Source organism: Impatiens glandulifera, chromosome 2, assembly GCF_907164915.1.
Source record: "Impatiens glandulifera chromosome 2, dImpGla2.1, whole genome shotgun sequence".
In the NCBI taxonomy this organism is placed as follows: Eukaryota; Viridiplantae; Streptophyta; class Magnoliopsida; order Ericales; family Balsaminaceae; genus Impatiens; species Impatiens glandulifera.
Genome location: NC_061863.1, coordinates 64,462,586 through 64,480,148, shown reverse-complemented (window position 1 = coordinate 64,480,148; position 17,563 = coordinate 64,462,586). Strand labels below are relative to the sequence as shown.

At 29.6% G+C, this 17,563-nt stretch overlaps 3 protein-coding genes across 4 annotated transcripts; 1 reads left to right on the top strand and 2 right to left on the bottom strand.

The window, feature by feature from the left end:
- Window positions 1-714: 714 nt before the first annotated feature.
- LOC124927340 (trigger factor-like) lies at window positions 715-2,974 on the top strand. Of its 2 annotated transcripts, none has more exons than XM_047467745.1 (8): window positions 715-858; window positions 1,439-1,527; window positions 1,653-1,699; window positions 1,794-1,879; window positions 1,972-2,080; window positions 2,198-2,211; window positions 2,294-2,395; window positions 2,568-2,974. In XM_047467745.1, the coding sequence occupies exons 1-8, from the start codon at window positions 808-810 to the stop codon at window positions 2,691-2,693; spliced, it is 624 nt and encodes a 207-aa protein (XP_047323701.1). In that variant the 5' UTR covers window positions 715-807; the 3' UTR covers window positions 2,694-2,974. The 2 variants fall into 2 exon arrangements, with proteins under 2 accessions (XP_047323701.1, XP_047323700.1); XM_047467744.1 differs by having other exon boundaries at window positions 716-858; window positions 1,788-1,879.
- Window positions 2,975-4,483: 1,509 nt separating this feature from the next.
- Window positions 4,484-5,548, bottom strand: LOC124925209 (ethylene-responsive transcription factor ABI4). Its single transcript, XM_047465180.1, has one exon. The coding sequence runs from the start codon at window positions 5,546-5,548 to the stop codon at window positions 4,484-4,486; it is 1,065 nt and encodes a 354-aa protein (XP_047321136.1).
- Window positions 5,549-14,428: 8,880 nt separating this feature from the next.
- On the bottom strand, window positions 14,429-15,920 carry LOC124926584 (alcohol acyltransferase 9). Its single transcript, XM_047466835.1, has one exon. The coding sequence runs from the start codon at window positions 15,891-15,893 to the stop codon at window positions 14,517-14,519; it is 1,377 nt and encodes a 458-aa protein (XP_047322791.1). The 5' UTR covers window positions 15,894-15,920; the 3' UTR covers window positions 14,429-14,516.
- Between the last annotated feature and the right edge of the window lie 1,643 nt (window positions 15,921-17,563).

Genomic DNA, 17,563 nt, shown 5'->3' with positions numbered 1-17,563 from the left:
CAAGATGAACAACTAATATGAATAAGATGAACAAAATATTAACAAAATTAAATATTAACAAGATGAACAATAAGAAGAGAAATGATTGGGAGAGGGAATTTGGTGAAAGAATGATGTGGGGCAATATGATTGGTTAAAAGATTAAAATAATTTCTCTCTCCTCTCTCTTTCCTCGTACTTTACCTTTTTTCTAACCAATTAAGTGATGACAAGTCATTCTCTCTTCCATTCTCTCTTCCATTCTCTCACTCAAATTCCCTCCTCTATCACTCCTCCAATAAGAATATCCTCATGGTTTAGGGTTTAAGATGAACATAATGGAAATAATAACATAAATCGATGCGTACGATGAACAATAATGGATTAGAACGGGTTTTGGTCGTCGATCTGTATGATGTGTTCGTTTAGGATTTCTTCGCCGTCGCGAGAGAGAGAGTGTGCGGAGTAGAGAGAGAATAAAGAGAAAAAAAATAACGAAATAAAAAAAATTGAGTATTTATATAAAGAACATTTCCTTTCGCTAAACATAAAGATCCATGGCATTTTGTGATGAGGGTATTTTCGTCTAAAAAAAATAAAGTGATTATCGGCACATTAAAAATGATATGGTTACCACGGATGCAATTAAGAGAATCTTTAGGTCATTTCGTCAAATTTCTAAAAAAAAAAAAAAAAACAAAAAAAAAATGAGGTAAGAAAAAAAAGCCGGTTAAAATTGAATAGTGAGTTTAACGAGATGACTCAGAACACTATCTTTCTCCATTGAACAATCTTCCCGATAGAGAAGAAGGAACGATTACAGAAGAAATGGCTATGTCTTTTGGTGGTACGCAATTATTGGGCTCACTTGATTTCAAGGTAAGGCGATCTTTCTATCTATCTACGGCATTCTCTATTAATTTCTCCTTTGAATACTATTGAAGTAGCTGAAATTCGACGAATACTCGTCTCTAAGGTTAACTGTCTGCAACTTTCCCTCAAATTCTAGTTTTTGTGGTCGTGAGTTTGTGTACTTTTCCTCCGGAGTCTACTAGGGATTATTGATTGTGAATAATGCCGATATATGATAGTGATTTTGCGTAGATTCCTCTTTTTTATTATCTTCAAACGATACTTGATACAGACATGGAAATTTACTTGACAAACTAGTGAAAAGGGGTTGAAACTGTATCAGAATGAACCATCCAGTGAAGGATTAGGATTCAAAATACCTAAAAATTTACTGTTTAAGAAACAATCATGCCCGATAAGATTTTGTTTTTCACAGATTTCAAGCTCAGAAACCCTAACTAGCACTTCTGGCTGCTATTTTTCAGAAACAGTGAATAGAAAAACTCTTAAGCACTCCCATTTCAGTCATCCGTTTTGAAATAGGTCAATCTTTCGTTATCCGCTTCATCTGTATGTATGCCTGACAATATTCTTAAATTTCACGCAGATAAGAAGCCCGATGAAAACAGTCTATGCCCGGGCATTAGTTCTGAATAGTATTCGGATGAGATATTCTACCTATTTGTTTCATCAAAGGTACTTCTATCCAATACAGACAGCTTTGACTTGGCTTAACAACTATTTTATCAGATGAATCTGCATGCAATCAAACTAAAAGGTTATTATCTGTTTGATTTGTTATTGTCTGCTTGTCTGTATAGGCCATCTCTGAAATATCCATCTCCTGTTTATGCTGTAGTATCATCCGGTACAGATAAAATATTCTTCTTCATTCTCTCCAATTCTTGTTTCTCGAGTTTTATGGAAAAAATCAAGTAGAAACTCTTTTGGATTAGGTGCAGAAGACATTATTGAAGTTTCTTCAGGTCAATTTGAAGGCTTCACAGCTTCAAGTAACACGATCAATAATAACAACACTGAGTTAAAGGTAATAAATTCTAGAAAGTTTACAGTTAACAGCTGAAAGAGAAGTGTAGATAAGGCGGGGTACAAATAAAAATGGATTAACTTTAATGGCAGATAAGTGTAGAAGTTTCTGGGGATAAAACTCAAACGATTTTTGACCGTGTGTTCGATAAGATGGTTGAGGATGCTCAGCCAATCCCAGGCTTTCGTAGAGTCAAAGGAGGTTTGTGTCTTCAAAATCAGTACAGTTTTCAGTTTTAAAGATGAAATTTAGATTCATCTCTTTTCCTAATTATTTTTGTCTGGCATCTTTGGCTCCATTGGTGGTGCTTCTGTTCAGGGAAAACACCCAATGTAAGTATTTTTTTTCTCTCTGAATTGAAGTGTGGAAATGTTTTTTGTAATATTGAGTATTATTTTATGGCTGCTTTTACAGATACCGCGAGATATTCTTTTAGAAGTTCTTGGACCAATGAGAGTTTACAAGCAAGTAATCAAGAAAATCATTAATACCACCATAGCTGAATACATACACAAGGTACTGGACCAAATGAATGTTTTTTAGAGTCCTTATGTTTGATTCCTTTTTTTCCACCATTTCTTCCCTATGCTGAGTTGCAAATGATTTAGCTTTGGGGATCCAAATCCTTTTTGAAATCTCCCTCATATTGATCTTTTGGTCACTTGTTCTCCATGGCTGCTGCAAGCAGGAAGGTCTACAAGCTAGTAAAGACTTGAGAGTTGAACAGAGTTTTGAAGAACTTGAATCAACCTTTGAACCAGGCGGTAAATTCATCTTTGATGCTGTTGTTCGGCTTCAAGAACCATCGGGCTAATAATTATGGAGCTTGGTGATGATCTATCTACCTTTAGAGAAGATGACTGTTGTCATGTGCTAGGAAACAGAAACCCTTCCTTTATGTCAGCCAATTTGGCAATATGAAGATATCATTGAAGTGATCTAGAAATAGAATTAGAGGAAGAAGAAGAAGAAGGAAGTAATATCTTGTATGATTGAAATTGTTTTGTATTTGCAATTTATATCCATTATATACATTCATTTTGAACAATTTTGAATTTAAACTTGGCTCATAATTATTTTTGATCTTTTGTCTCATACTCTCATATTGTAACAAATTTTAATTTGACAAGAATGTCTGGGGAAAATCTTTTACTATACAACAATAAAAATGATAACTGCCTTTCTTTTTTTGAAATGATGAAACTTAATTTTGTTAATTGAAGATTTTAGAAAACCAAAGCTAACATTTAGAATGAATATATATCCCTAAAAACCGAAGCAAAATATCTATTGTCGAAGATCTCCAAATTCAAGTTGATTTAAGATCGAATTGAAATCTGGAACAATTTAAGATTCCTAAAGCAGTTAAGCTTTTAGTTTTGAGGTTTATTTATGGTCTCATTTGCTTGTGACTTGTGATGATTAAATCATAGCAATTTATTTATGTCATGAATTATACTATAATACTTATTTGATTTGTTCTACCAAAGACTAAGAGGACATCACATAGGTTATTCACTTATTCTATATACTGCTGGTGTAAATAATTTTTTTTTTTTGAATGGATATAACTTTCATTCATTTACTTTAATGTCACATAACACATTATTGTGAAAAACAAACCATTATCCAAAACACGAGTTCATCACAAAAAAAAATTCATCAACCACCATACAAAAAGAAGAATGAGCTTATTTTGATAGTAGTTTCCTCGTGGCAACTCGACGGGAAAGCCACATAAACCCCGTAGTGAAAATTAATAATAGGTCAAATTAAAATTTAATTATACTTTAATTTCCACTAAGAAGACAACACACTAAATGAAGTATAAATGGCAAGGGAGTCATGCTTCTTACTTATTAATTGTCATTATCAATTATAAAGAATTATGCCTTAATTTTAAAAAGGAAAACTGAAACACATAATCAAATGATAACAAATTAACCTAATAGAAATTTGTTTTACTATTTATTAATGTTGGTGTTCATCACAATATATCAATGTGACCTGGATGAAATTAAAATAAAGCATATATATATAGATCAAGTAGATGGTCATGAGTCTGACAAATAAGCCAAGTATATAATGAAGAATGAAAACTAGCTAGTTATCCTCTCCTCTCATATTACAACAATAAGAATGAAGTGCAAATTATGTTTCCTCCTTAATTGTTTCACTTCCTTTCATTTGTTCTTTTTGTAACCCTAACCCTAACAACACCAGCTAGCCCTAATAAACCCTAAACCCACATTGCACGAGATTCTTCTACCATACCATCAGAGCAAGATCATCAACGCATATATTGATCTTCTTGATTTCTCTAGCTAGTCTTCATTTGCATGCATGTCAAATACAAACTGCTAATCAATTCAGAAGAAGAAAATGACAACTTACAACTGAAACTGTATTTTTTAATCATGATATTGAAGATCGATCTTGCATGGAGGCCAAATCATCCCCCCCACAATCAGATCTCGTGTATACTATATATATTAACTCAAATATAATATTAATAATAATGATAATGCTCCTTTTAGCTAGCTAGCTAGCTAGCTAGTTTACTGAACCAACCACTCATGAAATATGAAACCCTAATAATGTCAATCAAAAATCCAAGAAAGGGTTGCTGTAATCCCACATACTAGAAGGTGGATACTCGTCAAAGCTTGTGCTTAACGGCGGCCAAATTGGAATCGGAGATCCCACCATCTCCGTCGCCGATTCAGTCGCCGATTCCGTTGAAGAAACGACTAAAGATGGATTAGTAGTATTATTATGACTAGTGTTGATGTTATTGTCTTGAGGACACAGAGACAAGCTAGATCCGACCAACGAAGTAATATCCTCGTACACACAATTACTCTGTCGGCCAGATTCGTCATCATTACCACTATTATTATTCGCATGGTGAGTTGCTACTGTCACATCCTCGGATGCCGATGATCCATACATGTTGTTAATCTGTACTTGCTGATGATGATAATGATGATGTAAGGGATGTACAATGGTTGGATAACTTTGTAGGATGGAATTAGGGGTATAGTAAAGTCCGTATGGAGAAGGAATAATGGGAACTGAAGGAATAATGGGAACGGAAAGGGAGGGGAAAGGGAGGTCGGAAAGCGTGAAACGGGGAAGTATTGGCCGGAGAGACTGAGTGGGGCCGCCGGAGGAGGAAGTGCTGGAATAAGATGAAGAGTTATTGTTATTATTACTATTAACCTTGGTTGGTGACGTTGATGTGGTTTGAGGAGGCGGGGGTGAGCCGGGATTAGGTTCGAGATTGAGCTGGGCTCGGGAACCGTAGAGGAGAATAGCGGAGCGGTCGTAGGCTCGAGCTGCTTCCTCGGCAGTTGCAAAAGTTCCTAACCATCGGCGCGTGCGTTTGCGTGGCTCGCGGATCTCGGCTACCCATTTGCCCCAACTTCTTTGTCTAACTCCTCTATATCTAAATTTGCTGTTTTCTGGTCCTCCTTTTCCTTTGAACTTTTTTTGACCTAATACTCCTGATGTTCCTTCTCCTCCTCCTCCGATGGTGGAGGAAGAAGAAAGAGAAAGTGGTGGCGGTGGGGTAGTAGTGGTGGTGTGTGAATGAAAGGGGGAATTAGGGTGTTGTTGTTGAGGGGGAGAAGGAGAAAGGGGAATGGAAGAAGAAGAGGAAAAGGCCATATTTGAGGGGGAGGGAGCCTAGGAAATGACAAAGGAAGAAGAGAGAGAATCTGAGATTTGGTGGTGGTGGATTAGTGGGAAGAAGAGACGGAGACTCAGAGGAAAGAGAATACCACCATTTCTCTTCGTGTTGGAATCTCTAAGTTGTTTAAATGGTGGAATAGAGCGGTGTCCTTGTTTTATATCTCTCTTTCTCTCTCTCTACCAACTAAATTAAATAAAAGAGAGAAGTTTTTTTGCATTTGCTCCACTGTGAAGGAACATAGTCTGAACTCTCTTTTTCGCATTTTATTTTTATTTTCTTTTAAGGAAGGGAGTCTTATTATAAGTTCATAAACTACTTATATATATATTTCAAATAAAAATAAGAATTTGCTTCGTCAATAAGGATAGGACTGAGGGATAAACAACCGTTGAATGGTCTTGTGTGTTAACCAGCTAGCCAACCAAAGGAGGTGTAAATATATGACCAATATTTAACCTTGTTTTCATTTAGCTAGCCTTATAGGATCAGATCAATGGCAAAAAGTAAATTGTTTATGTCATTAATTATAAAATCTTATTTTATTTGCAGTTTTGCACCAATGTGAGAAAGATGGAACTTTGGTGTTTTGAAGAGGTCACACAAAATGTGACATGAGAAGACTGCATGTGACATCAACCTCCAATTCAATGTAATTGCATTGAGCCTCTTTCTGGATTGATAGATGATCAAAAAAAGAAGAGTACACCATTTCATGATCTAACAATTTTTTTACTGTCAAAATTAAACTTTTGTGAAGTTTGTAAACTTTATTTTTAATCTTAAATTTTTTTCTCTCATTATTTTCGAGGAGATTCACTTGTTTATCAATAATAAAAAAAAAAGTGGTTTGAAGTATGTATATTTTTAAATCAAAGTTTTTATGTTTATCATTAATACAATGCCTTTGAAAAATCATCTATTGTTTGGCAGGGTAAATGTTCATGATCATTATCCTAGCTCCCTCATCATTATATATTGTAGGCTTTAGAAAGCATCCCACTTCAATAAGGTTCCACAAAGAGTTCATTCATAATCATTGGACTTACTTGATATTCAATTTAGTCATAGCATTCACTTCTCTTGTTTTTGTAGAAATGAACTAATCTATTGGCATTTATAATCATTTCCATATGTACTTTTTAAATTCTCTTTTTTATTAAAGTTTTGTTACTAACCTATTCATTTTAATAGAATTCATGATGAACAAAAAGGTCATAAACTAAATTAAATTGTCATTGAGTAGTGGAATAATTTATTGAAAATGTTGGTCAAATTTCACATTATGTCTTTTTTTTAATAAAGTGCAATTTTCTTAATTTCCAATTAATGGCTAAGAACAAATAGAACATTGTATATAAATATTTACAGCTCATTAACTTGTCACAAATGATAAATATCATCTAAGAGTTCGCTAGCATGTCCTAGTTTAATTTACATATAATAAATAATAATAATTTAAACTGTCAAATTAAACGGTTCCGGTTAAGTTCAATTTTACTTCTTATTTTACAAACCGGTTAACCAACCATTAGTATCAGTTTTATCGGTTTTGGTTCTACTGGTTCTCATCGGTTAACCGTGAACCGATAAATCAATTTATTAAATTAAGTATTAAACTTACAAAATATTTTTTTTTAAATCTTGTTTACGCCGTAATTGAATGCTATTATCTATTTTTTATTTGCGTTAAAATATATTATATTATTATTATAATAATAATATAATATGTTATATATATATTTATTTATATTTAGAAGTATGTTATGTTATAATATATTATATTATTATAACAATATAATATATTTTAAAAGTTTTATTTTTAAACTAATAATTATATAAATTAGATTTTTTTTTTTAAATAATTTTATAAAAATTATAATTTAAAAATTAAAAATAATTAATATATATTATTTATAATTTTAATTATATTAATAATTTGAAATTATATATATATAATTAAAAAAATTAAATAAATGATCAATATTTTTAAAAATTATATAATTTAAAAATATATATAATTTAAAAATTTTATATTATATATTTAACTTCAAACATATATAGAGAGATTTATCTATCTCAATTTTCTTATACTGACTAATTTTTAAATATATGTATATATATTATTTTTAGGTCTTAGTTGAATTCAAATTCAAATCTAAGTGTCAAATAATTTATTTTTAAAAATATTTTATAATATTAAATAAATTAATATTTAAAATACATATTTGTTTAAATTTAAATATTTGTTTAAATTTAATAGTTTGAAGTAAGAAAGGCTGTTTATATTAAAATATATTATAAATAAATAGATAAAAACTGAATAAAAAGTAATAGTATGAGCGAAGAAAATAAATATTAATATATTTATATATTAATATATCTCATATTAATAATCATAATTTAAAAGAGTCAATTTTTAATAATATGCATATATATAATTTTATAGTTAATATGTTTGAATGAATTAATAATACAATAAAATAAGTTTAAATGAGAATTAGTCTTCAGCTAATTAATTTTTTTTCTTAGTACAATTGAACCATATAAAATCATAAATCAATTTTTGAGGGGCTCAAAGTATAAAATATTTAATGTAATATTTCAATTTTCTCTCTTTTTTCTTATTTTTTTCAAAAATATAATAAAATCTTTTATATACTTAATCTCTTCGTTCAAGTTTGTTTGGTTGAGATTACTTAAAATAAATTTAACATAATTGATTATTGAATATTATTTTTTTTATCACTTAATTATTAATTTGTTTATCATTATACACTAATATTTTTTAAATATATTTATTAAAACAATCTTTAATTATTCAAAATCACCATTTTTATTACTTTATAAACCATCTATATCATTTAAGTAACTCAATTACCGAACAAAGGCCTTATCTTTAATTAACTTGTTATATATTAATTTGATATTCAATGAGTTGACTTAGGATGAAAACTGGCACGCATAAGAGTACAACTTTTGCATGCGAAGCTAATCTTAACCCCAACTTATATTATAAGTATACATAGATAAATGTGAAAAAAATACTTAATAGTAATGTTTGAGAATTTATCATAAATTAAATAGTCAAAATCACGCACCATGGTTCTTTACATCTTCTTCATCCTTCACAAAAGTTGAAATGGTAAAATTAAAAATGATTATTATTAATGAATAAGGATGTTTATTGTTTTTTTATTTATTTATAAAGTTGGCATGATCTCAAAATAATGACTTCATTTCAAGATAATTTGAATAAGAATTGAACATGACTTTTTCATCTTTTAAACATCCAATCTTATCAATTGAGTTAGTTATTTAGTTGACATTTATGATTATTTGGTAGACTTGGGCATTCTTCAGTTGTTTTTTTTTCTTTAAATTTAATAATAATAATATTAATCAAATTTTAGTTCATCAGTCACTCCCCAATTAATCGTATCTAAAATGTTAAAATAATATTTATTTAAAAAAATAAATATTTATATATTTATACATGTTTAAAAAATATATATTCTTAGAATCAACCTCATCAATATTTTTTTAATAATTTAAATTATTTATTAAAAAAAGGAATAAGCTCTCACTAACAAGTTACACAACATTGATCCATAAATACTAAAGCTTTTTTTAAGTAATAAATACAATTGAATTTCTTAAAAAGAAGAAATATAAAAATTAAAATTTTAAAAACTGAATAAACAGCTGTAAAAGGAAAATAAAAGAGGTAATTAAATTACTTACATGCAAATGAACGCGTGGCAGAGATACGAAGGAAGGAAGAATAGCAGTGGAAGACCAGCAATTACCTCGAAGCTCTCAAAACATCACACTTTTTCCCTCTCGTACTTATGTCCCACCTCAATTTACTGTCATCCTCAATAACGGGTCTATTAAGAAAGAAAATTTAAATATATTTTTTTATAAAAATTATTTTATTTATTATCTCAAATTAGGGTTGGACATTTGTACGTGTCTATTTCGATTTTATCATTCTATCAAAATATCACAAATTAATACGTTCCGAGAATTTGTGTTATCTGACCGTGTTTTACCATTAAAATGTCACCGTATATAATATAAGTCCAATTTTATTTTTTTTTTATTTTTTTTTATGTATTTAACAATAACGAAGATAAAATACTGTTATTATTGATAATTTACTGTCAGTAGAGTGTAATAGTTATAGTAAACTTGTTTTATTTTGATTTTGAAAATAATTTTGTTTGTGTAGATTTCAAATCTTGACTCCGCCTCTGACCGTATCGTGTTACAAATATGTAATATCTCGTGTTAATTCAAAAAAAATGAATTACAATATTCATGATTAATCTATTCTTACACTCTATGAATAATAATTTCAATTTTTTTTTCTCAAATATTTATTTCAAAAATAAATAAATAAATAAATATATATATATATATATTTAAAATGGTTCAATAAATTTATATAAAATTTAATGTTATAAAACATATTCATCTATACAATCAAAAGTCAATTTGTTATTACAGACACTAGACACTGACACACAATAAAAGTATTTTATCAGTATTTATATTTGTCATAATTACAAGTTTTTTATTTTTAAAAAAAATAGTTTTTCATTAGATATGATTGATTTTTTTCTAAGAAAACTAATATACTATGATTAACTAATATTTAAGGTAATTAATTATGTCAAATATAAATTTTATTAAATTTTGATTTTGTGAAGAAAAAACTATAGCAATATATTGTTAACAAACTAGCTAAAGAGATAATTAATGGATACAAAGTTTGCAACAAGTTTATAATTTAGTTTTAATTGGTGTGAGTAATTTGTGTAGAATTAGCTAAGAATGAAATAATGACATTAATAATAACTAATTCATAAAAATAATATTAAAAAAATAAAAGTAAAAAGTATTATAACTCTTAATGATCACAAAACACTTGTTATTTTTAACTGTTTTAATGGGTCATATTGAATAAATATTATTTAAATAATAATTAAACTTAATTAGTTAGTTAATTTTATTATAAATTTAATTAACCTATTATATAATTCAAATGCATGGTCAACTAAAATAAATGATGCAAACATCTGTATTTGTATTTTATAGGACCACCACATTAAGGCCTCGGTTGAGAAAGTGAAAGTGGTTAATGGGATATTTGTTTGGAACTTTTTCCTAAAGATTCTTGTTTGATTAAAACTAAGAAAAAAATTGTTTTAATAATTAATTTATATTAAAAAAAAGTAAAGAATAATTTTAATATTTAAATTAATAAAATAATCAATTAAATATTTGATATAATGGTTGAGTTTTAGAATAAAAATATGATTTTATCTCAGTAACCAAAGATTAACCAGCCCTAATAGACAACCATGACAACCTGTTTGAATTTGAATTATATCTTTTTTTTTTAAAAAAAATCTAATAATCTAAGTTGACATACTTTTCATAATTTTAATATTATTTTAAAACAATGTTATAAGAATTACAATATAAAAGTTGCATAAGTTCTTTACTGATATCCAGTTTTAGGATAAGTCTTGAGCCATATTAATAAGAGTTGGGTTTAAAGACCAGGTCAGATTTTCGATTCTTACTTAAAAGTTGAAAAAAAAGTTAGAAGGTAAAGAATTATAACATCATCTAAACAAAAATAAAAATAAAAATAAAATAGAATTAATAAATAAATAAGTTAAAAGCAAAAACAAAAACATATTGTTTGTATTATCAGTTGTTGTAGAGGTCCTCGATATGGTTTAATAAGATTCTCTATCAATGACACCGACAACTCACTTCACCTTTCCAAATAATGTTAAGAAAATGAAACATATATACAAATAAAGCAAAGAATCCTAAATAGTTTAAATGATTTTATATTATCAAACTGACCAAGTAAAAAATAATTATCTTATAATATGAATATATCATTCCCCATATTATTTTTAAAAAACAATATTTTAACCGACCATAAAAAAAAAACTCATTAATTAAGGCAATTCAAATAACACTTGTCGGTGTCTAAGAGAATAATGTTAGAAGTTCGATTCATACTTATAACGTTGTAACTTGTAAGATAAAGTAAATGTCATTCTACAATATTTCAATTTTTATTTAGACATGGCTCTAGATGAAATTCCCGAAAATCGAAGGAACTTTCAGTGGAACTAGATTCTAAAAACTCGAAAGCGAAACAGAGCTAACTTAGTGGCTCAATGTGTCAGCTGTTAAATAATTTATGCCATATTAATAAATTAAGTCGAATTATAGGTTGTAAAAGAGCTGAAATTCAACTAAGGGCTAAAAAATTATTTGTTTGGAATAGTTAAGGAGCTTGTTCGGATTTGAATTTCTTTTTTTTATGTAAAAACTTAGGGGAGAAAAAAATAATGATAGATGATGATTTTGAAGAAGTAATGATTATTTTTTGTAAAAAGACTTAAAGGGTATTTATATATATAAATAAAATTTAAAAAAAAAATTTAAAATATATAATATTTTAATATTTTTTTTAATAATTTGAGTGATGTGATTAATAAAAGAGGAGTAAAAGGATGTTTAATTTTGTAGGAGGTTATCCTATTAATAAAAATTGCGTGACTATACAAACTTATCTGTATCTATACTAAATGAAATATTTGTTTCCACGAAATCATAATCTAGATACTTTGATGGAAGTCTTGGAGACACTATTCCTATTATTACTTTAACATTAAAGTATTTATTTACAAATAATAAAAATGAAATAAGCATCTACATAAATATTACTAAAAGTAGCAAAATATAAAACAACAAATTTGACCATCCAATAAACAGATCCTCTTCAGAGTGTGTTTCACCAAAAATGGTTAGTTCCAAACTGTCGGGATACATTTTATTTAAATGATAAGTGTACTACAACATGTGATATCATCTTATAGTTTTCAGCACCAAATAATAATAATAATACACAAATAAAAGACTTTATTCATTTAAAAAATGGTGGTAAAAGTAAAAAATAATGGAGATTTTTTTTTTACTTTATATTTTGGTTAGTTGAAATAAAGTTAAAATTATTTTAAAATTAATGGTATTTGAAATATTATTTCATTTAATAAAGTTATTTTATTTAGATGATGCTGTAGATTTGTATGAAGCTCAATAGTTTTGGGCATGATCAAGGCATCGATATAAGTATGATAAAAATGAATGTAGTTGGTTTCACAAAATGTCTAATCTCATAGAAGCTTCGTAGCATTTGGAGGGTATCTATTTTATGTTGAAAAGTTTTCGCAAACAATTTAACAATTTAGATTCTTCACTGAGTTTTTTTAACAAAATTTGGTTCAATATCAAAACCTCATTGGGAAGTATCTTTAGCTTACTATAATTGTTATATATATATATACGTGGACATAAATCGCGAGCTTGGTTTGATTGAGCCAATGCGTTTCTATCTCAATTATTTATAGACTATTTGACTCCAAATAACCCGTAGGACTTTTAGATATTGTGATCGACCGATATGTTACTTTACAACAATATTGTTACGACGAGAGGGAGATAATTTTTAGAAAACTAATTGAAGTGAGTTAGTGAACTAATTTGATCTTCATGAAGATCTCTAAACTCGTTAATTTTAAATTTTATGTTATAATTGTTCGTTAATAAATCTTTTTTTTCATTGTTGCTCCTAAATGATTAATCTTGTTCTCTTTCATGTGTTTCATTACAATGTGAACACTCGTGTTTTTTAAATTATTTTTGTCGTTATTTTTAAACTAATATATAAATTTCTAGAAGTTATGTGAGATTAAAAAATAAAGGGTAAATTATTGCATTTAGATTGTATATTTATTAGATCATAAAATAAACTAACTTTTTATATATTTTTTAAAAATACATGATCTTTTATTAATAGAATTCAATAAAAGAAGACTTTTCCTATTTATATATAAAAAAAAATTGCCAATTGAAATACTATATTCTAACAAACTCAAAATTTTCATAAAACAAAAGTAGTGTTTATCCCGGGTATTGATAAAGGTCTAGCAACTTAGTTAATTAAAATTAAAGACTTAGATGTCACCCACATCATCAAAAACTACAAGATCAATAAATGAATTAGTTAATAAACAATTAACAAATAGTTATGAGCAATTAGTTATCTTAAAATGCATGTATCAAAGGTTTGTTTCTTCTTAACCAATTTAATGGAAATAATTGATTTTTCTAGAAAGAAAAAATAATGATCATTATTATATTCTTATTTCATTTTAACTTTTGTTTGAAGACAAATATGATTGATTATCTAGAATATTGAAATCCAAACAAGGCCCAAATAAATCCAAAATTGAGAATGACAACTATTGAGGAATTTGTCTCTATGCAGAAAACATGAGTTCCGTAGATTCCCTCTAAAGATAAGCCCATGTGCCTTTTAACCAAATATTGCGGAGTAGTGTGGACCCAATTAACTTTTTACAATTTACTATAGCCCAGCCCATTATCCTAATTTTTTTACTTTTATTATTTTTGGATAAAACTATATAATATGAATCAAAAATCATAAATACATAGTAAAATCCTTACCAAATAATATATAATTTGACAGTTTTTTTTTTTTTTTTTTTTGGGTATAAAACGCTTTTCTATTGCGACGGACTCGAACCCAAAACTTTAAAAAAAAAAAAATTTTATTGTCATTAAGCTATAAGAATGAATAAGTTAGGTTTCTTACTTATTTCATTAGCAAATTGATTTATATTATATAAGTTATTTTGAAATAAAAAAAAGAATCTTTTGTAACATTTTGTTTAATTAGATGAAGATGTATATGAATTTTAAAGGATTGATTGAAATTAAATATTGCATGGACCACTTGATAAAAAAGAAGAAGTCAATTAAATTAATGGGTTTAGGGTTATTTAATAATAATAATAATATGAAAAAGTCATATGTTGAGCGGTAAATTCAAGAGGACGGAGTTGTGATGAAATACTGATAACTGTCCACTGCACCGTGAGGAACCGCCAGCATAACCTTAACGGCGTCAGTCTGATCATGAACCGGCAGCATCAAGCAATACCGGTCACAACATATTGGACCGACATGAACCGGCTTTTTCATTCCAAAGTCAATCCTGTCTAACCCAAGTCTTGACCACTGAGACAATATCAAAACCCCGACCGAGTCAGGACTCACTCCTCCACTCACCGACTCAACCACCTCCCTAACGTATTCATCTCCGATTCGCTCCTTCGCCTTCTTCACTAACCCGGCGATGTGACCCAATCCCTTATCGCTCAAATCCTTAACCGTCGTCCGGGCACACCCGAGTACGAACGCGTTTCCATAATACCCGGAGGGTAGACCCGGTTTGACTCGGTCCCGGATATTCACGCTGAATAGAAGCTTCAATACCTGATTCGCCGGTAAATTCAATGACCTGCCCCAGCATCTCCATATATGAGCTGAAAGCAATTCGAATGATGTGAATAATGTAGATGATTCGCTTATTTTTCGTAACTCGTTTAATCGTCTCCCGTCGAATATGGTCGATGTCGGAGTCAACCCATCTTCTGAAAAACGGGTTTCGAATGAGCATAGATCGGCGACCCGGTTAAACTCAGGATGATAATTCCGATGACTGGCGAGTATATCTTCTACAGTTTCCGGATTCGAATTCAACAGGTGCCGTTCCCAAACGGGTTTCTGTTTAAGCTCGCCGAGTTTAACCTTTCCGGTAGCCAAATCGCCGAATAAATTCAAAAACTCGGCGCTGCCAATGCCGTCGCACAAACAATGTCCGAACCCAACTCCGAGAACCGCCGATCCGTCGGCTAGCCATGTAAGCTGGACAGCGAGAGGCGGCGCGCCTTTCAAAACGTCAGCGCCGAGAAAAGGTAGCAGTTTTCTCCACTGGGTAACGGATTTCGGTGCCTTGTCGAAATCTCCGGCGACGGAATCGGAAACGGCTTCGATAAATAGAGCCCCTTGGGCTCGACAAACGACTTCGAGTCTAGATGGGTCTTGTTGGTTATGGCGTACCCTTCCTGCTAAAGGGTAATAGGGGACTAGAGCTCGAGCGAGAGCGGATTTGATTGTGGAGGTGGTGGTTTGACGGTGGAGGGCGGCGGCGGCGGTGGAGGAGGAAGGGCGGTGGTGGTTGTAGAGGAGTAAGTATTCGATGGGGAAACGTAGAAAGAGCTGAGAATCGAGGGAGGAGAGAGAGAGGATGCGGGAAGGGGTGGGCTCGGAAGGAGTGACAACAATGGCTTCTTTCACCCGTACGTAGCTGGCCATGTTTTGCGGGAGAGAAAGAAAGCTTTGATTATAATACATCTTCATTTATCATCACTCTTGCCTATTTCATTTCTATTTATACTTTTAACACCCATTCTTCATTTCTTATTTTAATCATAACCATCCTTTATTTCTTTATTTATTATTTACTTTAAATGATCAACATAATATTAGTATTTAACATTGAGTACATTCCACCAATAGAAAACCAAATATTTGGGAAAAAAATATTATTTAAAGATCGATTCAAGAACCTATAAACCTAGGTTACAGATGAAGAGTTAAGGGTAATTTCTTAGATAACAAAAGTCACGAATTCGATTACACTTAGAATTGACATTTTCTCATTCTATTTTTACTTTGATAAACTTTTGAAATTTGGGATCAATAAATTAAATGAATAAATAGTAAAAAAAAAAAAAAAATAGCTACTCGAAAACAGTCATTTTTGAGATAAACAAAAACTAATGGAAGAAAAAAGAATGTTAGATTGGATGGACTCCCATTTTCTTGTTCTTCTCAACCGTCTCCTTCTTCATTTCAAACATGTGTTACAATCAAACAAAATTAATAATGAAAGTGAATTGAAGGAAGGAAATGGAGAGAAGCATTGTCTTACGCAAAGAAAAAACAATCCTCAATTAGGGTATGGCCAAAATCCACTTTGGGAAGAGAAAAATTAAGAAGATTTTGGGTTTTTAAAAGAGTAATAACCAGCCATATATTATTGCAAGAGTCTTCGGATTAATTGAATATTTACATATATGTTTTGTGTGATGTAGTATATAGTATATGAGATATGAATTATTTTTAGAAAAAATAGTTCACATAAAACAATGTAATTAAAACAATTGGTGTCGTTTGTGTACTGTGGAAAGATTTGTGAAAGATTCTCCGGTCATCTCTTTATGAAGAACCAAAATCAAACTCTTCTTAACAGCTTGTCTTCTTTGCTTTCTGTCTGGAGAATCATTTCAATTATTATATCTCAATTATTCTACCAATATCATTTATAGAAATTAATAAGCATCAATTTTTATTTTTAAATCATAATGTTTGGATAAACTTTTCATGCCCTGTCAAGTGTGAGATGAATCTCGTGGTGCACAAGGTTTGAATAAGGATTGAGATGTTAGTTCATTTAAGCTATAGCTTGTTTGATGTCGGGTTATTTGGAGGATTTATTGTTTTTTTATCCCATTATTATTTGAAGTTCAAATTTGGATCAATTTTAGTAAATATATATAGTTAAAACTTTGAATTGTGTCATATAAGACTCGAATTATCACAATTTTAATAATTTAAGATATTTTCACACATGAACATATGTTTTTAGTTTTCTTAATTAATTTATAAAATTTATTAAAAAAAATCTAACTATTCTCACAAAATAATAATTTTTAAGGCATTCAAATATTTTGAGGGTGTTGTTTGATATCTAAATTAAATGGGCACATGAATTAGAGCAAACCCTTCTCGAGCGAGACAGATATACTTGTAGTAAAACCTTCCATGGATCCAATGGATCCAATACGTGATTGAAGAGATTCAACTAAATAACATTAATTAGGCTATAAGCCTATCCATGCTATAAGCCTATCAACATTAGAATAGAATAAGAAGTAAGTTGACGATTTATCACTTATTTGTCACTCATTAGTGTTATAAAATTACTTTATAACGGGTTCCATGTATATTGAAAATGACACAAACCC